This window comes from Mustela nigripes, chromosome 6, assembly GCF_022355385.1.
Source record: "Mustela nigripes isolate SB6536 chromosome 6, MUSNIG.SB6536, whole genome shotgun sequence".
Lineage (NCBI taxonomy): Eukaryota > Metazoa > Chordata > Mammalia > Carnivora > Mustelidae > Mustela > Mustela nigripes.
This window is the reverse complement of record NC_081562.1, coordinates 112,845,963-112,872,566: the sequence shown is the minus strand read 5'-3', so window position 1 is coordinate 112,872,566 and position 26,604 is coordinate 112,845,963. Positions and strand designations below refer to the sequence as shown.

At 42.7% G+C, this 26,604-nt stretch overlaps 1 protein-coding gene across 4 annotated transcripts in view; it reads right to left on the bottom strand.

The window, feature by feature from the left end:
• The window catches only part of TASOR2 (transcription activation suppressor family member 2), a 78,312-nt gene that overhangs the window by 18,821 nt on the left and 32,887 nt on the right, over positions 1-26,604 (bottom strand). For 2 of the 4 annotated variants that reach the window (XM_059404008.1, XM_059404007.1), the window contains exons 5-17: positions 24,980-25,071; positions 22,965-23,102; positions 22,692-22,816; positions 22,593-22,612; positions 22,403-22,502; positions 20,381-20,481; positions 19,606-19,709; positions 16,318-16,390; positions 16,160-16,222; positions 11,609-12,328; positions 7,824-8,066; positions 3,909-4,788; positions 1,878-2,307 (exon numbers count right to left, since the gene is read on the bottom strand). In XM_059404008.1, the coding sequence (XP_059259991.1) occupies positions 1,878-2,307; positions 3,909-4,788; positions 7,824-8,066; positions 11,609-12,328; positions 16,160-16,222; positions 16,318-16,390; positions 19,606-19,709; positions 20,381-20,481; positions 22,403-22,502; positions 22,593-22,612; positions 22,692-22,816; positions 22,965-23,102; positions 24,980-25,071 (3,089 nt within the window). The remainder of the gene's footprint in view (positions 1-1,877; positions 2,308-3,908; positions 4,789-7,823; positions 8,067-11,608; positions 12,329-16,159; positions 16,223-16,317; positions 16,391-19,605; positions 19,710-20,380; positions 20,482-22,402; positions 22,503-22,592; positions 22,613-22,691; positions 22,817-22,964; positions 23,103-24,979; positions 25,072-26,604) is intronic. The other 2 variants (XM_059404009.1, XM_059404010.1) reach the window with 1 other exon arrangement.

Sequence of the window (26,604 nt, the reverse complement as noted above, 5' to 3'; positions counted from 1 at the left end):
AACTACTGGTGAAGTATAATGTGTTTAAACATAAAGAACTTTTTATTTTATTTGGTTCTTTTTATTCACACACAAAATCAAACACATGACTATGAGCAACATGTCAACGGTTTCTCACGCCTGTGGTGCTGGGGTGTTTGACACACCTAGTGCGCCCACGTGGGGAAGGTGCAGGGGGTAGTGCCTGTGCACACACCCTTCAAGTACAGGCGTAGCAGCCAAGGAGATGATGGGAAAAAACTCAAGTATATGCCACAGAAATGAATTTTAATGCTCTCTCTACTTCTTAATTCTTGGTTTCACATTTGCAAAAACACCATTTTTAGAATTAGTAATGATGATAGCTAATTACAGATTAAAACAACAAAAAATACTTTATCAGGTAGTAAACAGTCTTCTAAACTTTATTTTCTTATTCTAAGGTAGAGATTCTTTTATTTTTTTAAAAGATTTTATTTATTTATTTATTTATTTATTTGACAGAGAGAGAGAGAAAAAGAGAGATCACAAGCAGGCAGAGAAAGAGCGGGAAGCAGGCTCCCCACAGAGCAGGTAGCCTGACCTGGGGCTCAAGCCCAGGACCCTGGGATCATGACCTGAGCCCAAGGCAGAAGCTTAACCCACTGAGCCACCCAGGCGCCCCAAGATTCTTTTTTTAAAAAGATATATTTACTTATTCATTTCAGAGAGCGAGCACAAGCGGAGGAAGGGGCAGGGGGAGAGAGAGCAGCAGACTTAGGCTCCTTGATCTGGGAGAAAGGAGCGCGGTCCTTTTGCATCAGGCTGTGGGAGACTAAGCTCACGTGAGCAGAAGGCGCAGACCAGTGTGTGGCGCGCAGCACGCCACTCGTTTCATTTCCATACAGACAAGCATGGCTCTCTGAGGCTTGCCCCTGGACCCGCAATTCCCCAAGTCATCCCAAGGACAGAAATGCTGTCGACTCAATGTTAAACCAGGCACTGCAGGGCCCAAACCACGGCAAAAATATTCTGGAAGAGAGGGACACTGAGACCTTAAAGAGGCCCATGTTTTGTCAGTCCGTTTCCTTACAGACTTTTGATACAACTCTTTTATATCTGTTCCAGTTAAAATGTGACGATCTGCTGCTGCTGAACATTAGCTGAGAACACTGTAGGAAACAAAATATATTTTCCATATTTATAAATAGTTACTGACAGACCTAGCGGAGCCTGGCATTGTACTTTCTGTTCCAGCATTTGTTTTCACAAATAATTTTTAAATATTCCATTTCAGTTTGAGGTTTATCAAAGACTTCTAATATTTATTATTGCATTTGATCCTTAAAAACTATTCTATAGTGTCTGAGTGGTGCAGTCGATGAAGCGTCTGCCTTTGGCTCACATTATGATGTCACGATGTCACGGTCCTGGTATCAAGCCCTGTGTTAGGCTCCCTGCTCAGTAGGGAGTCTGCTTCTCCCTCTCTCCCGCACCCCCCACCCTGCTCCTACTCTCTCAAACAAAAAACAAACAAAAAAACTATCCTAAGTAACAACAGGTATTATTTAACCTCTTTTAAAGGATAAGACAGTATGCTCAGAGAGAACAAGTAATTTGTCCCAAATTATACAGCTAAGAAGTGATACCATTATGGCTGGCCCCACACCCATGTGACTTCCATGGTTTGTTTTTACGTCTGCTTCTTCAGTCAGGATGGAGAAAATCTCCACCTGCAGACAATCCAGAGCAATATTTATGGAAACTAAGTTTTTGGTATTATTTATCCTTTACATAGATATAGAGAATGCACCTTCCTAAAAGAAACCAATGGTATGTTTTGAATGTGATTTTACATCAAGGAGAAAAAAGAAATTTCTTAAAAAATGTGAGCACGTAGAGTGCTGGGTTTTACTTACCTCGTTATGACAAGAATAAATGAAATTCTGGCTTCCTGGGAGATCTGGATGACCTTCTCTGGCAAACGTGTCTTTCTGTTCATTCTGTATCCAGAACTCCAAGCCTCCTGCGGGCGGCGGTTTCATGGAGGGAGCCAAGGAGTCCGTGTCAGGGAAGGAAACAGCGGCAGCATGACCTCCGGGAGGTTTGCTGGTCCCCAGCAGAGGGGCTACAGAACATCTTTCCACGCTGGAGGACTCCTCGATTTCACTGAATTCAAAAGATTCTAATGTGCTATTGATAGACACGTATTTTGCTGGGTTGCTGTGTTCCACCACTTTTCGGGATGACCGGAGGACTTTGTTTTGATTGCTGTAGAACAGAGCTACCCACATGTGCAGTAAAAGCTTCACTTCTTCCACATTATCAGGCAAGTCAGTGTTCCAGGGCCTGAGATTTTAAAGAGAAAACATGCAAAAAAATCACTGAAACCGGTGATTTTAATCTTAGTTTTAAAGGTGCTCATTTTTATATTAAAAATACAGGAACATGAAATAATGAATAAGATAAAAATGAGGTTAATGTAACAAATAATGACAGTGAATCTAATTCCCTCACTTAACAGAGGCAGAAGAGGGAACTGGAAATCAGAGCTTTGAAAGGTAACTTCTTTTAGATCATAAAACCCTTATGCAGCAGAGCCACGAATGGAGCACAGGTCTCCAGGGTCCTGGTCTAGGATTTTTCTTCTACTCCACTCTAGCCCTGTCTGGACACAATATACCTATTATGTGAAGCATGGCTCCAGCAACCACCCAAATCCTCATTTCTGGCAAGCCTGGCCAAATCATTTCTTTCCTATTTCTGTGTGTCTCTTCTCATAACTGGAAAGTCTAAAAATTAAAATATCTCTATAGGCAATTCAGCAGAACTACACTATTTTCACATGATAGTCCTGGAAAATCTCCTGAAACCACACAGCGAGAAAGCGTCTCTGGCCACTGGCCCGGGGAAATTGTTAGCAGAGAGCGCCCATGAGAAGAGTCAGAGGGTCGCAGAGCTGGGCTTCAGTTAAGCAGGATGAAGGTTAAGGAAAGACCCCAAGTAGATGGGAACGATAAGTGTGTGCTCCCGTGAGTGCGAGCTGGTAACCAGTGCGCGGAGAGGAGTCTGATATGACTTAGTCGCTCCTCGGGAACACTCCACAGAGAGGTAACCGAGTGCCATTCCCAGCCACGAGGCTCCTTGTGAACAGTGACGACTAGCACTTACTAACAGGTGCCAGTCACCGCGCAAAACCCTCAGGCACACAGCAGCCTGACCTGTAGCTATTACTAACCCGTCCGTACTCAAAGGGTTCCCCGCGGACGTCCATCCTCCACTGGCATCCCCTGGAAATGTTAGAAATGCAGACTCACAGGCCCTGTCCCAAACAGACTTGAGTCACAATCTGCACCTCAGTGAGGTCCCTAGATAAGCTGCATCGAGAAGCACAGGAACCTCTTCCAGGTCACAGAAGCCAGGTGAGTGGGAGAACCTACGCTAAGCCCCGCGTCAGCCCACACTCCAAAGCCTGTGCTTCCAGTCCCTCTGCTGTCCCTGCCTCGGCCCCTTTAGGCTTTACAGAACAACCCTATGTAAACCTGCTCACTCAGAACAACCTGACCAGCTTAACAAACCAGAAGTAAATCTTGAAATGTTTCTTCCAGAATTCTGTAAAGCATTATTTCTCTATCTCACGATTTTACATTAAGATCTCACTTAAATACTGTAATTCAAAGACCACAAAGGCTTATGTAGGAACATCTCAAAATGGAAAGCTGTTCACAGGGCCCATGTCAGCTTGCAAAAGGTCTCCATGGGACCACCGACAGCGGCAAAAACAGCGTCATTTTCTCGGTTGTCAGTAGCCACGCCTGCCTGATACCACTAAGTTACCGGAGTCACCACAGTACTTCTCTTTCCCCAACGTCTGACGCGAGGGCTCCTCCCCACTGTGCTCATCTCAACACCAACGTCACGTCCACTTCATGGAGCGTCCCCCTACTCACCCATGCAGTGCTCTGATGATGGTCTTCTCCAGGGGGTTGTTGGTATATTTGCTGTCCAAGCTGAATACATATTCCGTGTCACATTTGAAAGTGACCTTATAGGAGCCGTCACAGCTGAACACGGTATGAGAGCAACGGGAGTCCCTCAGGCTGGAGGACAGCAGCCTACCCCTGAGCTTGAGCGCCGGGTCCTCGCACAGCTTCTGCAGCGGGGAGGTGCTCTGCTGGTGCCGGAATGGCATCACTTTCCCCACGGGGGTTCCCGCTTCAGGGCCTTTGGGGCCGTTCTTGGCGAAAGCGGGGCTGGGGATCCCTCTCTGCTGTAGATATCTCTTCGAATGCTCCGCAAGGAGCAGGGCATAGGAATGTTCCACGGCAACAAAAGAGCTTTGGCTTGCATCATGGGTTTCCATTGTCTCCTCGGGAAGGGCTGATGGGACTGCCACGGGGGCCGGACTGGCGGGAGCCAAGCTCTCCTTCTCTTGGCTGACGGGGCAGTGGGACGCCGGACTACTCTTTTTCTGAGAGGCGGGCTTAGGTAACAGTCCACCTTTTTGATTTTTAACTCCTCTGTGATATTCATGGTCAGACGTACCACGTACAGAATGTTCTTTAGAAAGCAAAGCATCATTTTGCGGTGATTCAGAGGAACAGGGCAAGTGTCTGGGTTCAGACGGCGGCGTGGCAGAAGTAGCGGCACTCAGTGCTAGGTCAGCTAGCATATTCAGGGCTTGGGAGTCACAGGTGACCATGGAGTTCTCAGGCAGATCTCTCGGAGCCACCGAGCTGTCTTCTGCCGGAGCTGCCTCAGTGCTAATAACATCCTCCCGGCCAACCGATGAGATTTCTGATGGAAGTTGTGAACCAGCTTCTCCTTTTGCTTCAGTATAAAAGGAAAAGACATGTAACATTTGATGGCCATATACTTTCTCCACTATATTATTACTATGGCTTAGCGAAAATCAGGGTTAAGTCAATATATTCAAGAACCTCTGGACAGGTTACACAGATTATTTGTTGATATTTTACTATCAGACAGGTTTGTTCCAACTACCAGTTCTAATGTAATATATTTACCATGGGAACAAATCTTAAGGACTGTGCATATTGATTTAAGAAGAAATCACCTTCAGAAAGGCAGGTGCTGAACTACATACAAGGTACACTGCTCAGCTAGAGAAATATACAGAGGGGGGAAAAAAGAATAAAAAACAAGAGGCCTGTCCTTAGAGAGCTTACAGTGTAATGAGAACATAAGAATTTCTAAGTTTGAACTGGATAATATCGTACGTTAACACGCTTTCAGAAATTGTGCCCCTTAACAAGTGCTTTGTTAGAGAAATCACCTAAGTTCAACCTAGAAACAACTTTTCACCACACTGATGTTTCATTAGAGCATGTAATGACACAAATAAAAAAATCAGAAGAGTCGTAGGATCATTCATTCAGAATCACTGATTTCATCACCTAAAACTAATTTCTGTCCTGAAGATATTTCCTCTCCTGTCTGCAAATAGCGAATCTCCTTGTCTGTCGAGAATTCTCCTTCCTGCAGGGGATCCAATCCACCCACCTGCCTTTGAGCAGAAAGCCAGCCTTCTACCGTGGCCTACTTGCATTCTCAGGAAGTCAGTCCGGCCTCCTGAGACGCTGCTATCATGAAGGACAAAGTTCACAACAACACTTGGCATCGATTCCCTGCAGCACGTGCACGAACAGAAAAGCCAACTGTGTTCTTTATAACATCGGCAGCAAGTCTGAAATGAATTATTAACCTGCCTGCAAAGACCAGTGATGAATCCATTTAAAGAGAAAACCCTGGCCTGTGCGGCCATCACGCAGAATGAGAAGGTGTGTGCGTGTGGTGGGAAGGATAAAAGTAACCAACCACTGCCCGCTTACGTGAAACAGCAAAACTCAACGGGATTACGTAGAAGAGAATGACCCAAAGCAGAGAATCACCTCACCGGCCCCACGGATCTACTGGAAACATCACTGAATTACTGACTTCTCAATCAGTTAAAAACAGAATACTGATAATCTCTTTTAAAAAATACAAGACAACACCAAATAAAATATATAAAAAATTCAGAGTTCAATAAAGAAAAGCTATGCTGAAAACTTTAAAAGGGGCAGAAAACCATTCGTTTCAGTATCAAAAATGAGCTTTCTCTAAATTCTGTACTTGGAAGTATCAGAAATGATTAAACAGATTAGTACAGGTGACTAAGAAATAAAAGAAAAATTAAGATATTTAAAAGGTGGCAATCTTAACATTTTAACTCGGAATGTGGCTGCCCAATAAATATAGAAGTTTATAATACAAACCAGCCTGATTCAGACACATATTTTAAAAACTTTTCATTTTCTGGGCGCACTTTTCTGCCAATCCCCAACTGCATTCCTCCCATGGATCCATGAGTCTACAAATATCTACAAATATTTATACCAATTTGGTACAAATAATTCGAATGATACGGCTAAGCACACAGGCATTTATATGTGTATCTATGCTCATAATGTTTATAAACTCCTTCATAATGTTTACAATTTCATTTGAAATCAAATTACAAATTCCATGGAAAGACAGGACGAAGACACATCCAATGATTAGGGAGGAGTATGGACTTGGTTCCACAGTGTTGTCAAAAACCCAGAAGGAACGAAAGAAACAGAGAGCTGAGGGAAGATCAGAAAATCGGGAAAGGCCTCCGGAGGGCCTCACTGTGCAGAATGTGGTGCACAGAGCAGAAATCGGGCGACGCCTGAAGGGAAGTGCAGAGTGTGTGGCAGGGCAGGGCCACACCCGGCGAGCGAGAAACAGCAGGAGGGAGGAGGGGAGGTGTGGGCAAGGCCTCCTTATGAACCGCCCAAGAGACGAGTGGAGTTTGCATTTGGTAGGTGTGTGTCTCAAAACCGCAATCACTGGGTTTTCAAATCACAGGACAAGCTCTTAAAAAAAACTGTCACTCATCGAAAACCAAACAAAACGCACAAAAAATCCTTCTGTCATAAAACAATATGAAAGATACAGAAAAAAACACAGTTATCCTTAATACCCAAACCAGCAAAACAATGTTTTCTCAATTCCCACTATCCGTGAGTTTTTTTAAAAAAATCTAAAAATAGGTGAGGGAGAAAGCAGAATTAGAAAATTGATAGGTATACAAAGGTATAAGGACATTACATTTTGTTAAAACAAGAAAAACCACACACATGCACCCAGCAGGCCTCAATACGGAAGATGAAGTAGAGTTAGAGACGCCGCAGGCTGGAAGCAACACGCTGCGCGGCCACACAGATGTGGGGGAGATAGGACAGGGACGCCACGTGCATCTGCGTGGGAGGGGAAGTCTACGGGGACAGCGGGGCTTTCTGTCTGGCAGTTGAAAATACGGAACTGGAGCAGTCAGGCATTTATTCATACAACTAAAACTTTACTATTCACTGAAGCAAAACTAGGAAAGTAAAACTGCTTTTAAAATTAATCTAATGCCTTTTAAAACCAAACACAGGGTTCTGGATCACCGAGTGTCTTCAATAATCTCTACCTCCCTTTGGACACATAAACTCAACACCTTCTACTTTTTTAACTGATTATGGCCCAGAAAAGTATTGTCAGCTACTACCTGTGTGCATTTAGTTATAAGAAAGCCTCTCTACCCTGACCACTCACATTCAGGCTTTATGCAAGCCAAAAAGCAGAAGTCTATTTTGTGAAGGCCTGAACCTGCATGTAACAGATTCATTTACAACAGGAAGCCCACCTACTTAGCCCATTTAGCTTCCGAACTCAAGGAAATAGCAGGAACTGTTGGTAAATTTCAGCTGTTCTTAGATTATGTCAATACACTATCTGGTGATCTCAATTAGTCCGCATTGCGGTGTTTAAGTCCAAGGAAGAGTGTTTCTTACCAGGTTGTGGCTGCTTCCTGATTCTGGGATTCTGATTGCCTTTTACTAGGTTTACCCTCTGCTTTTGTGGAGATTTCTTCACGGGAGGCTTAGGCCTTGGAACAGTTTCGACTGGCGATTTCTCTTGTTTCCTTGCCCTCTTAGCATTCGTTGCCACTGGAGCATCATTAGAAATGGGAGCGTCTTGGTTTTTCCTATCCAATTGGGTTGTCTGTACAAAGTGTGCAGCCAGCACGTCAGCACCTTATGTAGAAAACATAGCGTGTTTTAAGGGGTACGGGCTCCAATATTTATCAGCAATAGCTTCTCCTTTGACTTCTTTTGTTTTCACAGGGAGGGGGTAACTTTAGCAATAGAGAAGAAAATATAAATTTGGGGTATTTCATTAAAAAAAATTTTTTTTTAACAAAGCATGAGTTAAAAGAGCTCAGATAAATGGAAGAATAGGATTTTTCTAAGCGTCCAACTATATATATAAGCCTGTCAGGTGAAGAAGAATGTCAAAGTATTAATTTTATAAAAACAAGGCATGACTTAACTAAAGGAAAAAAGTTCTCCATAATCTTTCCTGACTGCTGGGGCAGGTGAAGGCTGAAGAAGGTAGCTCGCCGCACTGGAGAACAGAGAATTCAATTTATAGAAAACAACACAGCTCCCACAAGGTAATGTAGATGAAACTGCGATTGCACTGCAGAGAAGGGACTATATATATTCATAAAGAACCAACTTCCAGACTTCACTTGATTATTCCTAAATACCCAAGTCTTAGCACCACTGGAAAAATCATCTTTACGGAGCAGACAGAGGAAGCTCCACTAAAGAATCCGTCACCTGATTTTTAACTCCCTATAAGTCTCTTATGATGGCTCATCTCTCTTACAAGGTGCTTCGCTTTGCTTCTCACACGGAAGGGAACAGCTAGGAGGCAAGTACCAAAAAAAGCCTTGTAACTACCTGCTAACTGAACAACAGAAAGTGTTTCAACCTTTTAAGAGTTAAAAAAAAAAAAAAAAGGTATGTTCCCTTTGAAAACTTTTCTTACTTTCAGCTGTTGCCACCAAAAAATTTAGTCCCAAAGGTATCAATAAAAATATCACACAAGTGTTGGTAAATATTTTAAAATTACGTTGTACAGAAAACACTGCAGTTGACCCTTGAACAACAAGGTTTGAATGGATTCCTTTTTAATAAATCTAAGTACACTGCTATAAATGTACTATCTTTCGAGTTTCCTTTTAAAGATGTATTATTCGAGAGAGTGCACACGCATGTGTGCAGGGATGCGACGGGAGGCAGAGGGGAAACGGAGAGAGTCTCACGCAAACTCCACACTAAATGCAGAGCCCATCGTGGGGCTCAATCCCATGACCACGATCATGACCTGAGCCAAAATCAAGGGTCACGTGCTTAATCGACTGCACCATCCAGGCGCCCCCCCCTTATGATTTTTTTTTTTTTTGAAGATTTTATTTATTTATTTGAGAGACAGAGAGAGTGCAAGTGAGAGCGAGGGGGCGTGGTGCAGAGGAAGGAGAGAGAGAATCTCAAGCGGACTCCCGCTGAGCGGGGCTTGATCTCTGGACCCTGAGATCACCACCTGAGCTGGATGTTTCACTGGCTGAGCCATCCCAGGGGCAACCAGTCTTATAATTTTCTTATAGCACTTTCTTTTTTCCAGTTTACATAATTTTAAGAATACCATGTATAATATATAAGACATACAAAGTACATGTCAACCAGTGACTTGTATTATCAGTGAGCTCCTGGTCAACAGGAATTAAGTTTGGGGACACAAAAGCAATAGAGATCTTTCCACTGCATGGGAGGTCGGTTGGTGCCCCTGAAGTCCATGTTGTTCAAGGATCAACTGTATTTCTAATTGAGAAAAGGGAACATGATACTAGTTTAGTAAGGTGTGATGACTGTTAGTGAAATGTAGAAAAAAGAGACCAATTTCATTTCATTCCTTTGGAAACTGAGAAAGGAGTGTTTTTAAAAATAAATAAATAAATAAATGTGGTACACTTCCCCGGGTCAAGTTCCTGTCCTCCCTACTCAACTATTACAAGTAAAAAAGCAACATGGGTTTCATTTTCAAGACTTCTCATTCTACTCCAGCTATTTTCTAAAAATTTTAGCACAAAAAAGGCAAAATATAAATCAAGTAGGGAAACAGTTGAGAATAAAATGAGAAGAGAAAGAAAACAGGATGAGAGGGCCGAGCGCTAGGGGAGGCGCCCAGCAGCTGCACAGGCGGGAAGACCGCACACAACCCAGGTCTGGGCGGGAAAGAGAAACACGGCACGAGGTGACCCTACAGGGACCATTTGCATCAGTCAATGCCATGTTTCTCAAACTTGCAGGGACAATTCATTGGTGGACTATAAAATAAGTTTAATGGGTTGCAACCAGAATCCGTTCTTAAATGAAACAGAAGAGAAAATGCTAAATTGCACTAAGAGAAAATGCTAGATTGGGGTGAATGTTCTTTGAAATTTTTGTTTCAGTGAATCATGTACGTATTTGCACGCACTAGACTGTATGACATAAAACACTTCTTACAGGGATGAAATTAAAAACACTAGAGAGACAGTGACAACATGTACGCTGGTGACGGACTATCTGGCAGCTCGGAGGAAACTGGTTCGTGCACCGCGGAAACCCAGCACGGCGGCCGGGAGCGCACTCGGAGCAGCTGTACAGTCCGAGTCACTGCTTTATGCCGCCGTGCCTGCCGTCGTCCTCACACACGCCTCATCTCTCAAGCTACAGTAAGCCAGAAATAACTGTCTGTTAAACCGCAGGGCACAGCCTGGATTATCTAGAATCCTGAGGATTTAGATAGCTCTGATGTTTTCCTCTTTAGTCAGCAACATTTCTAAACCCAAACATTATGCGTCCAGTTAGCACGCCTTCTCTGCGGAGGGCCGCCAGCACGCACTTTCAGCTTTGGTCTCAGTCACAGCTGCTCGTGTGTGCCAGCAGGTGTGCAGTGGCCAGAGACAACAGGTAAACACTTGGGGGGCCGGTGCCACAGTGGGTTGACCCCTTCTGTAAGGGGCTACGAAGCATGTGGTTCCCTGCTTTTAAGCAAACTATACTGCACAGAACTAAGCCAACTCTGAGCCAGAATCACATGGTTTGCTGTGCTGTTTGCCTCGGCGCATCTGACTAGACACTAAGTGGCTCTAGACGCTGGTTCTCGCCCGACTGACGGGGGGAACAAGCCACTTGTAGGATTGTGTCAACATACAGGTCTCTAGGCCTGTTTTAGCTGACTATTTTTAAAAGTCTGATACACAACACACTAAGGACAGGATATCTTGCCCCAGGCTGCTTTAGGTTTGGAGAGTCCAGCATGCAATTTCCCTCTTGACACAAGCGCAAACGACTGGTTATCAAGTCCCGCCGCGCTCGAGGAGCCTGGTCTGTGAAGACCCTCTCCTTCCACCATTATCCCTCTTCCCAGGACAGCTCGGACACGGAGCCGCCACGGCCTAGAATGCAGCGGAAACCAGTGAGTGAAGGCTGGAACCACTTCACAAATGAAACACGAGCCTTCGGTGAGGGCGCTTTCAAGGTATCTAACAGTTTTTCTTGATCTTCATCTGCCATCTAGATCGGTGCTACTCAAGTACACAAATCCCCCAGAGAGAAATGTTGGTGTTTCCACCAAACTTCTACCCGCTACTGCCCAGCTGGGGGCGCGCCATCAGACAGCCCGTGCTGAAAGCACCATAGCTACTACTCATGCTCATTTCATAGCCCACAGAAACCGTACTGACCTCTTTTTCTTTTCGGAAGCAACGGTCCTTTAACTAACTTGAGAGTTGTTGCAGAGCTCGAACCCTTGCTCGCTCCGGCGGGATTTCTTTTGGGGAAGGGACGGCACAAGTGCACCCTTTTGCTCGGCACAGCTGGCGGCGTGCTTGCCTTTCTCTTAGGCTGAACTCTCAGGTTGGATGCTGCACTTAACGGAACCAGAGATCCCCGCCTGGCTTTAGACATTTCTTCAGGGTTTTTTTTGGTTTCAGTTTCTTTTCTTACTTCCACCTCGGAGTCCAGAAGTTCAGGATCTGGAGTCATAACTAAAGAGAACCCGGCATCACAAACTCCATCTGAGATGCAAGGGGACTGAGGACGCTCTGCCAAGAAATCTAACGCAGCAGACACTTCCAAAACGTACCCACTGGGATCTGAAAAATAAGACTTCAACTGAGTTAAAGACTGTAAAGGGCACTTTTCTGCTGGAGGAGCCAAGTCAAAGCCATTGGACAGTTGGCCAAAGAATGTAGACTCTTGAATTCCATCTTGGGAAGTAGCAGTCAACGCAGGGCCTTTGTCTGCCTTGCACAGTTCTTGGAAACTATGCTTTATTAATGTGTTTGGACAGACTCCTTCTTCAGTAAATGACTTCTTTGCTTCTAGCAGGGCACAATTAAGGGCAGGTATAATAGGTGTCACCTTCGATGAGATGTCATCTTCACCTTTCAATTCTTTCAGCCCTAGAACATATACACATACATTCAAGCCTCAAGTTTTATCTTTTTTTTTTCCCCCAATTTTACAAAAGCATGCAGGAAGAAGATGCTTTAGTTTACAAGACTATGGGATGGTTAAATATGGTAGTGTTTCAGATGGGAACTTAACTGACAATTAACAGAAGACCTATGGGTACATTTAATGAATATATGTATCTATTTACATGAAATCACTCTCACACACGCACGCATGCTCGCGAATCAAAAATGAGTGATTCCAGTGCGTCCACTGGGTTAGACTGAGGAAAGCAGCTCCATTTCATCTGACCAGGAGGCTAGCATGAGCTCAGGGGCCATTGCAGATTTGCTTTAAAGTACTTCCAATGCTCATTTCCTGCTTTTAAAATCGGTCCTACCTATTTAGCTTACTTCAAATTCTTTTTAAAAAGTTACAATGCAAACTTACTGACCTACAGAAAATAAAATCTTTAAGTAACCCCAAAATATCATGGTTACTACTGGCATTAAAATGAAATAAGCATTTTTAAAAAAATAAGTTAACTAAACTGACTAGTCTTGTGTTCCACTCTCTTTCCTTGGCTCACTCTGACTGAAATGTTACTTTTTCAGCAAATCACTAACCTAAAGGAAAATAAACAGTAAGAGGGGGAAAAGGGAAAATGTCAGATCACTGGGGAAGTGGCTCATCAAGTCCTAGAAAAGGTAAGACATCAGTAACTCTTAGATTAAAAACCAAAAACAAAAACCAGAGATGGGGTGCCTTGGTGGCTCACTCAGTTAAGCTTATGCCTTCAGCTCAGGTCATGATCCCAGGGTTCTGGGATTGAGTCCAGCACTGGCTCCCTGCTGAGCAAGGGTACCTGTTTCTCCCCACCCTCCGCCTGCTGCTGTGCCTACTGTGCTCTTTGTCTCTGTCAAATAAATAAAATCTTTTTTTAAATTGTATTTATTTATTTGATAGAGAAATCACAAGTAGGTAGAGAGGCAGGCAGAGAAAGAGGGGGAAGCAGGCTCCCCACTGAGCAGAGAGCCCAATGTGGGGCTCGATCCCAGGACCCTGAGATCATGACCTGAGCCGAAGGCAGAGGCTTAACCCACTGAGCCACCCAGGAGCCCCAAATAAATAAAATCTTAAGGAAAAAAAATCTTAAGGCAACAAAGGCCTCGTGTTAGTTAATTGAGTCATGCCACTCTTTTTAAAGAAAAAGTAACTGCAAAATTAAGAAACACCAAGTTAGTCCTAGCTGAATACACTTGACCTTAAGCCTGTATTATGAAAAGGAAAAGAAGAGCAAATAAGAATAAACAGGAAAATGTAGCTAGACATTAAAATAAAAACCCCTTTCTTTGAGTAGTTCATCATTTAAAAAGTAACAAGTGAAGGAAACATAAAAAAGTTCTTACATGGAGCTGAGAGTTCAAAGTCAAGTAGTATTTTTCTAGACAACTTCATTATTTCAAGAAGGAAACAAAGTAATCTGTAATAAACTTGACAAATCTACGAAAAGGAACTTTTAAAGTCTGCTAGGCAAAGTGTGCATTTAAAACCACCACAGGGTTGGGGCGCCTGGGTGGCTCAGTGGGCTAAGCCTCTGCCTTCAGCTCAGGTCATGCTCTCAGGGTCCTGGGATCATTGAGCCCCGCATCGGGCTCTCTGCTCAGCGGGGAGCCTGCTTCCTCCTCTCTCTGCCTGCTTGTGAATTCTGTCAAATAAATAAAATCTTAAAAAAAACAAAAACAACAACAACAAAAACCCACCACAGGGGCCGCCTGGGTGACTCAGTCTTTGAGCATCTGCGTTCAGCTTGGGTCATGATGCTGAGGTCCTGGAATCAAGCCCTGCATCAGGCTCCCTGGTCAGCGGGGAGCCTGCTTCTCCCTCTCCCTCTGCAACTCCCCCCTGCTTGTGTTCCCTCTCTCGCTGTGTCTCTGTCAAATAAATCAATAAAAAATCTTTGAACCTCTGAATGCTCCCACATATCTCAAGGACCACAGAGGAGGATGTGAGCAGAGCAGTGCAGCCATCCACTGTGCACCGTCAGGAGCCCTGTGCTGCGCCACTGCTGGTGGCGTGGGGACCAGTGTTCCTCATTTGGCTGGAAGTATGTTTAAAAATAAGGTTGGGGGCGCCTGGGTGGTTCAGTGGGTTAAGCCTCTGCCTTCAGCTCGGGTCATGATCCCAGGGTCCTGGGATCGAGCCGTGCATCGGGCTCTCTGCTCTGCAGGGAGCCTGCTTCCTCCTCTCTCTCTGCCTGCCTCTTTGCCTACTTGTGATCTCTGTCTAATAAATAAATAAAATCTTAAATAAATAAAAATAAATAAGCAAATAGATAAAATAAAAATAAGGATGAAGTCCAAGCTCTTGCAGGCGACAGGGGACAGTGCGGGATCGGGGCTGGAAGGCAGCTCAGGAGTCTGCTGTCTGACCGTGGGCAAAGCCAGGTCTCAGTCCGTCTGCTCTGCACAGCCCTTATGCGCAGACCTGTTGTCAGAGGCACTGAGCCAGCCAGCCCTGGAATGACAGCAGACACGGCAGAGCTTGAGAATGGCGCAGAGCTACTACTGTTGTGTTCTTATACCTGGTAATGTCGGTCTTCGTCCAAACTGATGCCCAGGATGGTACAGTTCTCTGCTTTGAGTAACTGAACACAATTTCTAACAAATCAACTTTAAAAACATTTTTGTATTGGTTGTAGCTTTATAAATGCTATATAGAACTTTGTGTTTAAAGATATTACAATGTGGGGCACCTGGGTGGCTCAGTGGGTTAAGCCTCTGCCTTCAGCTCAGGTCATGATCTTAGGGTCCAGGGATCGAGCCCCACATTGGGCTCTCTGCTCAGTGGGGAGCCTGCTTCCCCCCGCATCGCCAACCCCCTGCCTCTCTGCCTACTTGTGATCTCTCTGTCAAATAAATAAATAAATAAATAAATAAAAGATACACAGTGCGATTATAAAATAGGAAGGAAATATCCTCAGAGGAAAAAAAGAAGTGACTCATTTACTTTCACTTATTTGTTCAGCAAACATGGGTTTTTTTTTTAAGCTTATTTACTTTTTTTTTAGTACTCTACACCTAACACGGGGATTGAACTCACAACCCTGAGATCAAGAGTCCTCTGCACTTCCGACTGAGTCAAAAGGGCCCCGACATTTGCTATTTTTCAGCTGCCTGGCACCAGTAGGTGATAGGGATACAGTAAACTACAAGAGAGGCAAGCATTAAATAATTATACAAAGACACACTGAAATGATACCACTGATAAGCCTGGAGGTCGCACTGAGGGAAGAGGGGTAGCAGGAAGCAAGAGTGCGATATTAAGGGGGCCTGGCAGACAGAATAACAGGCTTAAGGGGTGCTTCTCTGATTTTAGTCCTTATCTGCCCCTGCCGCAGAGCCCTTTCAGACTTGGGTTTCCTGACTGCCCTCTGAAATTTCAATACCACAGTTACACCTATTTATACACTGTAGGAGTAATTTTTTGGCCCCATGAGCCAATCTGTGGTCCCATAGGGCTCAATTCAGCTGACGAAGGGGAGGGAGAGGAGGCGTCTGGACAGAGGGAGCTGTGTCTGTGCTGCTAACTCGCAGGGAGATCCACTCAGGGCGTGCTGAATTTGAGGATCACCCGTGACATCTAAGTGAACGTGTCAACAGGCCCTGAGTTTGGGCATGTAAAGCTCAGAGGAAAGACTGGGTGTGCAGAGGAGAAAGAGGGATCAGCCAGGGAGGTTAAAGGAGAGCGGCTTCAGAGCAGCAAACAGCAGGGTCAAGTGGTGCTAAAGAGTCACGATGAAGACTGAAAAACATCCCCCAGACTGCGAGTGTTCTTACCTGCTGGAAGGGACGAGTGGGATAAATGTAACCCACGCAGACGCATCTGCTCGTCTCTGAAATCTACACAGAATGAACATCATAAGAAAGTTAGGCTGTTGATCTTATAAAACAAAAATGAACATACTGAAAAAGGTTTTCAAAAAAGTTGTCCTTACTTGTTTCTGGTATTAAGGCTGACGAGGTAAATAAGATGAAAAGCCCCGAATCTTCTAAGCATTTGATGATTGCCTTAAACATTGGGGGGGAAAAAAAGGTGAAAAAGGTTCAGTCCCTCTCTCCTTCTCCCTCTACCACACTCTGCAAAACAATTCTTGAAATGTTAGTGTTTGTAAGAATCAGGAGAAATTTTGTCCCCAGTAACAGAAACTGCAAATTCCTTACTGCTCAAATAATCTTGGCCCTGTGAGACCTACATATAAGAACTGGAACATCAAGGCTGGTTTTAGCACAGTGTTCAACTCTGTAACAAATCAATTAGAAACGACACTTCAGTTTTTTCATTAAGATGCTTGACATTTCATCCTGCTGTCCAAATAGTCAATCTGTTACCTTCAGCCACAACAAATTCAAGGTGACTCAGACCTGAGATTAGCGATTTAAGCTCACATTTACACAAAAAATATCACAGAATCCTGGAACTCAAGACTGGAAGACGCCATCCAATAAAATAATTCTTTCTACTGCATCGTAAGAGAAGAAAATAACATAATTAGGTCCTGTGGCAACACGAGATGCAGATAAAAATAAATTCTTCTTGTTTCCCTCTACGACAGTCTTCAGGGATTCAAGGAAAAAAAAAATCCTGAAATTTTCATGTTTCCAGTAACTCTGGGAATTTTCCCCCAGATAGTGGGGAAGTTACCTAAAATCTGCCGTTGCAAAATAAAGATAACAGCTTTTCCATTCATCACCATCTCAAAAGTATGTCCGTAACAAAGAGAAAATCCAATATTCATATGGTAATTTTTCAGTTAAAAAAGAAACCTAAACAAAATACACCATTTTGTTTTTTTAGAATACAGTGAGAAAACATTCTTTTTCAAAATTTGATAGGTCATAAAGCCTACAAATATGGGGAATCAACACATTACTCAATAACAAAGTATGAAAAAAAAGACTTCTGATGATTACATCCACAAGAATAATCACTTCATAGGCTTCTGTGATAGTCCCTGGACACCTGACATTTTCTGTTTTGTTTCCTCCAGTCTTACACATTCTTTGATGGTAGGGACTGTTTTTGTATCTGTGCTTCTGATGCATAGAAAGGGCTAAAGAAAGAATTACTGAATAAATACACCAGTAGTTATATATACACAGAGCTTTGGTATCTGGTAAATTGCAGGTATACTTCTGGCTTCATTTTCTACTGCTGTAAAAAGTGATAAGGGAGTTAGCTCTACATTGCTCTGCATTTTAGTTTTGGGATACAGATGAAATATGCAAATAAAACAGAATTATGTATCTTATTCGTCTCTCAGAATATGTATTGTAAGGGCTAAAGTTCCTATTTTAACCTTTGTGGGGAGAAATCATACAATCTTTTATGTATCTACTGGACTCTTCCATTTACACACAGAAAAATACAGCCATACATGTCCTTAACACCCTGTTAAAAAGAGGCCTTGGTCTGCACCATTCTTGAAGGTCAGTGTTCCAGGTACAAGCCCACATACACTTTATTTAAAGGGCATCTATTGCTTACCCTCTATATACAGATACTTAAGATATGATAACTGCCCTTAAGCTCAATGTCTAGGTGGGGGGCCAGATATGTAAAAATTATTCATACAGTGATGAGGCAAGAAAAAAAGCATGGGAGCTAGAGACTATAATGCTAAGTGAAGTCAGTCAGAGAAAGACAAACACCTAATGATTTCACCCAACGTGTGGAATTTAAGAAACAAAACAAGTAAGCAAAGGGGAAAGAGACAGAAACAAAACAAGACAAGAAATGGACTCTCAACTCTAGAGAACACACTGCTGGGTGTGGTGGGGGGAGGGGAAATCGGTGACGGGGATGAGGGAGTGCACCTGTGGTGACGAGCACCGGGTGTTGTATGGAAGGGCTGAGGCACTATATTGTACCCCTGAAACTAATATTACACTGTATGTTAACCAACTGAAATTAAAATAAAAACTTAAAAAATATAAAAAAAAAAAAAAGAAGAAGAAGAAAAAGCATAGACACTGAGATAGACACTGAGGAGGAAGGACCTGATGGGACTGCGCTGTGATGTGTGCATCAGGTCGCTGCTACTCTGGATATCATCCACACTCAGAACAACACAGCCTCCATCCCCTGGCAGACACTCAACGGCCACCCACTCAGCATCGGCCACGCCCACCAGTTCCTCTGTGCTGAGCGGCAGCACCACAGATCCGCAGGACCGACCCCGGACCCCGGACCCCGTGTTGGCAGGTGGGCTCAGATGCCCTGCGCAAGTCAGGGCACCCCACTCCCTGTCAACTACTGGACAAGGGACATGCAGATGACACACACCGGCCTAATGAACTGGAGTGAAGGTGGGAGGGGCTCCAGTGCGTCTCCGGACGGACGCACAGAGGAAGCATGTGGCCCCGGGCAGCAGCCGCGGGACAAAGTAGCATAAGAGCAGGGGGAGGTGAAACCCAGAGGCCTGAGCAAACTGTGCTTGAACTGGCCTTACCACGTAGAACTGAAAAGAAGCCTCTTCAGTCCTGTTACTGTTTAAGCCAGCTTGAGTCACCCTCACAAGTAACCCCAAGACCCTTTATCTTCACAGCTTGTCCACGGGTCTTATTGTCACTTCTGATTTCTTGCTGTCTACTCCGGGGACAGTCCAGCCTGCCACTAACGGGCACACATGTTTAGATCACCATCCCACACTCACACTATCTTCCCTGGGATGCTGAGGTCGCACCCATAAAAGGTCAGCATCTACTCATTCCCCACACTGAGGAGCCCTGGTTCACAAAAGGGATAGAAGTCTCCAGATTGATACATACGTCTCACTAGCATGTTACTTTCTACAATAGGGAAATGGTGGGAGCACCAGCGTTTGATTTCTCTTTTTTCCTTACATACCTATAGATCAACACAGGTCACTTTTAAAGAAGCATCTCACAAGTGGTCCTTTAATTAATTCAGAAACGCCAGGGATCTACTCAATTCTTCTGTCATAAAACAACAACAACAACAACAAAGGATTTGGGGAAAACCGTCCTCTTATTCTTAAAATCAGGAGTACAAACTGACCAGCGAGACACGAAAGTAAACTGAGACACAAAGAAGGATGGAAATATTGGACAATAACTGCTAAGAATATGTCACATACTGAATGATGAAAATCCTTTCAGCAAACTAAAATTAGTCACTCCAGGCATAGTCAATGAATAATGAGATAGCAATTTCTTCATTCAAGGAAAAAATAATAATTACATTTTAAATCGGCGATTCTTACCAATTGCTTATTTGTGAGGTGCTCCGTTAGTTTATCTACTTCTCCCCCGCGTTTGTTCACCAGCTCCACCTCATACGTCCTGAAGCACAAATCTCGGCAACAGACTACGGAGCGAATCAGAAAAATGGAACATTTCTTACTTTAAAATGCTTTTATGCTTTTTTAATAACCAAGTTTTTCATTTTATATGTTAAAAAGATGAAAGAATTAGAAATACTCCTTAAAAAACATTTAACATTCAATGGTCTTTGTTACAAAACTCCTCAGTAAGTATATGAAACAGTGCTTTCAGTAACATGGACTCTACTGTAGCAATTAACAAGACAGATATATACTATATAAATAAGATAAACATCAATGTTCCATGAATTAATCTAAATGACCAGGAAATTTCCTTTGCATGTTTTCTGCTTTTTTTCTTCAGTTAGAAGTACATAAATAAATAAACACCATCACCACAAAACTTCTGTTCTTCTTCAAAGGCTTTGTTATGAGTTTCCAACTGTTTTAAGCATTTCTCTGCTGAACTCCCTCAGGGTCCTATAGTAAAGCTAGTCTCTGCCACCTTAGATGAAACTACCTTTTGGTTTCTAGTTAGCCTCCAAGGAACTAAATCACGGCAACCCTACAACTCTAATGAAAGGCCCTTCTGCAAATCACTTAGACCTTAAGATCACTTAAAACCACAATGGAGTGTGTATGCATGTACACGTGACCTAGGAAAAAAACTGAACAAAGCCCGGGGTGTGCAGTGTATCATTACATCTGAACAGACCTTTTTGCTCCAGGTAATTCTGTTTTCTAAAGGCAGCTTCTGGTAGTTTTTTCTTCAAAGATGACACTTTCATTACATACTTAAAATCTAGTTCGTGTGGTCTAAAACAAAACAATACCGTGCAATTTAATGAACATTTAAACCACAGCTTCACAATTTTTTATTTTCTAATATAAATGCAAACAAAAATATCATAACAAGAAAGTCCTTAAATTGTTAAAATCTGAATCAAATGTGAATATTTATAAGTATTATACATTTTCAAATATATGACCCCACAGACCATAGTCTTCAAATATGTTTGCATTTTTTGAATGCGTGTATTTTTGAGATTAAAAAAATATCTAGATGAATCAGAAATTATGCATACTAGAATGAGAATTTTCAAATAATTACGCTATGTAAGAGTTAACAACTTTTGACAACAGTGAGCTGCTTACCATGCCGTACCACTGAATGAACCACATCCAGACTTTTGTACCACTTCCCCTGTCTTTTCTTTGAAAACTCACTTTCAAATACTTGTAGACTTATAAATGCCCTCCCTTGCTCCCTAACTATGTCTCTGTGTCTTTAAAAAAGGACATTTGCTTATGTAACCACAGAACAATTAACCAAATCAAGAAATTAATAATGATATGGTTCCATTAATTAACTTATAGACCTAATTCAAATTTTGCCACCTATCTCACTAAGGGGCTTTATAACAGAAGAAAACGAATTTTCTTCTGTTTTACCATCCAGTCCAGGATTACACACTGCATGTAGTTAGGTCTTTTTAATCACCTTCAATCTGGACAGTCTCTTGATCTTTATCTTTAATGACCTTAGTATTTCTGAAGAATAGACCGTGTATTTTGCAGAATGTCTCTCAATCTGGGTATGTCTGATGTTTCCTGCTGATTAGATTGGCAGGAATACCACCTAAGTGACACTGTGTCATTCTCGATGCATAGCTAGGAAACACAGGACATTTATTCCACTGCTGGCGATGTTAACCATTTAGTTAATGGTTCTAGCCACTTCTCCCTATACTCATTAGCTGTACTCCGCAGTGACAATGAACTTTCCCAGCTCTCCCATTTATTTATTTACAGAATTTGGTTGTTTGTTTTGCTTTGTTTTGAGGGAGAGCGTGTGCTGGTGCAGGGGGTGGAGAGTGGGAGTCACGGTAGGAAGGAGAGGGAGAGAATCTTAAGCAGGCTCCATGCCCAGCACGGAGTCCAATGCCAGGCTCGATCTTACAGCTCTGACATCATGACCTGAGCCAAAATCAAGAATCGGTCAGCCAGATGAGCCACCCTGGGACCCCTATTCACAGAATTCTTACTTTACTCTCTGGATTGTAATAATCTTCAATCCTCCCTCTTAAAACAGGTCAATCAACAGAAAGAAAATAAATTCTGATAGCACAACTGTTTTCAGCTTGTATTTCAACAAAACAGGTATATCGTTCAATAGTTTCGGGTGCAAACTAAGAATAGACTAAATAAAAACATTTCATAAGATGCCCTTCACAGTGCCCCAGAAGCACATAAGTCAGTAAAATGCAAATATATGTAATAGCTACCCTACTTAATAGTGGTCTAGGAAAATCAGCTCCTGCAACTCTTAATAAAGAGCCAATAATAGGGCCTATCCGCTGCATCTGCTATCTAGGCAAATCCAGTCTGTGTCTTGGGAAAGTCAAACATCTAGCAACAATTCAGTTCTGTCTGTGAGGTCATATTCTCATGAGTGGATTAAGACACTAAAACTTCCAAAGTGACTTGTCAAAGATTAATAGATTACAAAATAGATTAATAGATTACAAAACTAACTATTTCAAAGCCAAGGTCAGAATTTGGACCTGAATATAAGTTTCCTGTGCTCTATACATCAACCCCAAAGTACTCTAATTAAAAATCAAGTACCATCGCTTTGTTTCACACCAGTACCGACAAACAAGACTTCAAAATGAGAATTAAACAAAACAAAACAAAACAAAACAAAAACAGTAAAGAACACGGACTCCATACTTACAGTTGCGTTGGAATAGCTGTACCGTCAGAGGACCAAAGAGTCACATCACACAGCAGACAGCCTTGAACAGTTAATTTGCCTTGCCACGAAGAAGACAGAGCTTTAAGACATGAGGAAGAAAGAAACTGATTATTTATGAGCAAAACACTTACTTAAAAAACATAAAAGAACCAATTAAACAATGTCTTACCATTTTCACTGAGTTCAAATCTAGGGAAAAAGGAAAGGCATGTTTATAAGAGCAAACAGAACAGATCCAGTAAAACAAAGTATGTACATAATTACTTACATGCTTTTATGGGCTGATGCTGCCATCCTTTTAGGCTCCCTGTACTGGAAAGCTACAATAATATAAGGACAGACCTGCCTGGGTCGCTCAATAACAGAGCTGCCTGAAACTTCATAGAGGTAATACTGAAAGAAAAGAAATACGGATTATCAGAGTAGCACTGTGGAACACTGTTGGCACCAAGTTTCTCTCTCAACTCCACCCAGTCCTGACATTTAATACATTAGATTCAGAAATGTAACTCGAGAATAATTTATTCCCAGGTGACTATACCTGACTCAGCTCAAATGCGCGAAAATGACTCGTCTTGTGAGAAACCTTGTTAGTATTTGCAGCCACGTGGCAATCATAGCCAGAAGATGGGCTAGTATAGTTAGTGGTATAATTCTCAGACACAAACTTGACTCTTCCCTAGAATAAAAATATTAAGACTAATCAGATGGCTTCAAAAGGCAATAATCTTACTCTAGGATTCATTTAAAAGTAGCCTAATAAGTAAGGATGTGGATGTGTTTCAGACAAATTGTGTTAACAACTATGGTTCTTAGAGAATTGTCTTAAGGCCAACAATAGTTTTAATTACCTGTTAGTCTCTTAAAACTGCATTTAAAAATTTGGTATGTATGGGCATCTTTCTGAGGTAAATGATCACAGCTTTTATCACATCATGAATCATCCCAAATTTAAGAGAACCATTTCAGTAAAAGAAAATTACAGAGCCCACCAACTGAACAGATAAGCTTAGTCAATGACTGTAACATAAAAGGTGACAAATGAAATCTAAAATTTCACAAGATGAGTTCTCAAACTGAAGTATTAAGATACCAATTGTAGTTTTTAGATAAAGGTATTTCTATCATGCCAGGACCCAGTAAATCAGCAAGGAGCAAATATACAGTAAAGTGCTTAGCCGGACCCGATAACTGAACAGTCGATAGTTCTTCTGATTACAGATTTCTCTTCATCAAGAGTTACGTGTCTTTTGGAGTGAGGAGGGGAAGGCAGTCAAGATTTCCATACAATGAAATAACATACAATGATTTTAAAAGCTGTTGTACTATAATGACATGGAAAATACACAAAATATATACCAAAATGAGGTAAAATTATAGGGAACTTTTATTTTTATCTTTATAAGAAGAATCTAATTTGGGGGTGGAGGGGTGTTAAGGTCGTGCCTCTTCATTCACAGGACCACCAGGGGCAATAATAAGAAGCCAAAGAATATAAATGGTAGTTCTCAGTGAGCAATCACAACCTGTATCTTCACCCTCTCCAACACTTTATGATGGCCGGTATGTCGGGCATGGCTGGCTTTTGAGCAGTAAAGTAAGGAGAACTGAGAGCATATAGGTAAAAACTGACCAGCAGTAGCCACCAGACAGGGGGTTACAGGGCCAAGGATCCCAGCACGAAGCACAAGTGACAGAGGCATGACACCAAACGAGGATTATGGGAGCCGCAGCCCATCTACTCCACTAGCTCCCCTGCGGGAGGACAGAGGGAGCAGGAGCAGGAGCAGGAGCAGGGATCCCTCGCCAGTGTGATACCACCGTCCCTCCAGTTCTCGGGGACAAACTTTAGAATGTGAACAGTTCACATACAAAAAAACACATCAGTAGTATTGGTTTATAATCAGAGAACTTGGGACAGTAAGAAAACTAAAAATGAAGCAAAAACCAAAACGAGACCAAAGAGTATGTTCTCACAAAGCCCACCACTCTCTAGGGTCAGAGTTTTCCTAGGAACTACTTGAGTAAAAACTATTAAATTTTGTGATTCACTCATACTAAGCTATTTGAGGGTATTTAAGAATTTCTGAGATCAGCAGTTATAGACACCACATAAAACTGGGAACAGTTCTGGATGCTGTAGAGATAAAGGAAATAAGGTTCTCTTACATCAACAATTTAAACCAGAAAAGGAAAAGTTCCTTTCTAAATTCCTCTTCTAACTGTAATCACATTGTTTTTACAGGTTGCAACTTATGTTATTTAACATTTAAAAAGTGACCACTGTGGGCCAGGATGAGAGGAATGCTTTTTACTGATTAACTTATGTATTATTTTGAAAGCTATTTTGTTTTTTAAAGACATATTCATAGATCATCTATCAATCGAACAAAAAAGCTTTATTTTTAAAGGAAAGCAAGAACAGCAGTTATCTTTTCTGAATTTATAGCTGTCTCTGGTGACTATGATGCAAATGATCTGCAAAGAACATTATCACAGACTGATAACCTTTAGTTTTTAATAGAAAAATTACATAGAAGTGCATTTGGGCTTTACCTTAATTAGGTTAAAAATTACAACATAACCAGACTTCCCATGATACCATGGTCTTGCATGAAGATAGTCTGAGTATTTGGAAATATACACACCTATAAAAGTATAAGATAAAGATTAATTCACACTTTAAAAGGACTGTTTACGCAAGTACATTTCACACGTAGGGCTACCTGTAACTAAACAAGACAACACAGAAGACAGAGAAAAGTCAACAGTTAATTGTTTTGAAACTGCTTACCTTTTAAAAACTGTTCAAGATATTCTAAAGGTATGGAAACATTAGAGCTAAGACAAGACAGGATGTTATCTGACGGACAACCAATGCTCTAGCTGGGTAGAATAATTAAAAAGGGATACAAGTATCACAATTCTTGGTAAATTCTAAGTTTTTTTTTTTTTTTTTTTTAAGGCAATCATTCGACGAAAAGTCCTAACTATAGCACTCCGATTCTCAAGCTATTTTTTGCAAAGAATCTCTTACAAGTACTCTTCTTTAATAATTAGCGCTAAGGTCTGCTACCTGGCAGGTTGTGCTGGGCAGCGGTGGCACCGAAGTAAAGAGAACAAGGTCCTGCCTCGCAGCAGCGTATGCCGCTAGTCTGTGAATTTCCAGTTCCGGCGATAATCACGTTTGTTCTATCCTCCACGGCAGCCCGCCGCAGCCCAGCATGTAGTCTGTACTTAACTATCTGTCAGACACACGTAGCCGAGGACACAAAGAAATGGAAATAAGCATTATATCTCCTTAGAAAAGGAGCTCTTGAAACAGAGGAACGAAGTTCTCAGAGAACAGTGAGCACAAGTATGGAAGCGCAACCGATTATCAACTATGCAGGAGGGCGGGCCGCAGTGTGGGGAGCCGGGGAGAAAGTACAGGAAACTGAGGCTGAAGGGGAAGCGTGGAACTGAGCGGTGATGATCTCTGCCGGACTGGCTCTTCAGGGGAGACCTCACCCCGCCGGCAGCAGAGACCCGCAGGCATTTTCAGGGCAGACTGCCAGACTGCCGCTTCCAGGACACTGAAGTCTCAAGGCGGGAGAGAGGCTAGAAGCAAGGCCGACTGGGAAGCTACTGTCAGAGCGGAGACCGAAGGGGAGGGTCCCCAGGTGGCAGCAGCAGGGGAATGGCGAGGGAAGAACACATCCCACAGAGATTCCTAAACTGAGGCAGCTCTTGAAATACGAGACACCGGCGAGACACCGGCGAGAGCACTTGGATATCCTGGAGAGATCAATGAACTTGTGGTCCGAAGCTTGGGTTCCGGCACCAAGTCATTCACTTCCTACTAATAACCATGCGACTGAGGAGCAGGTAACCTGGTAGGGGGGCGGGGAGGCTTGGACACCTAAGCTACAGGGTCCTCAGGAAGATTTAAAAGATCCATAAACTTTTAAAGCTATAAGACACTACATTTGTAAAATATTACTATGATACACAGAACTAACCATTTCTATTTGAGCCCCAAACTATAAAATACACATGGGCAGGGGCGCCTGGGTGGCTCAGTGGATTAAGCCGCTGCCTTCGGCTCACGTCATGATCTCAGGGTCCTGCGATCGAGCCCCACATCAGGCTCTCTGCTCAGCAGGGAGCCTGCTTCCTCCTCTCTCTCTGCCTGCCTCTCG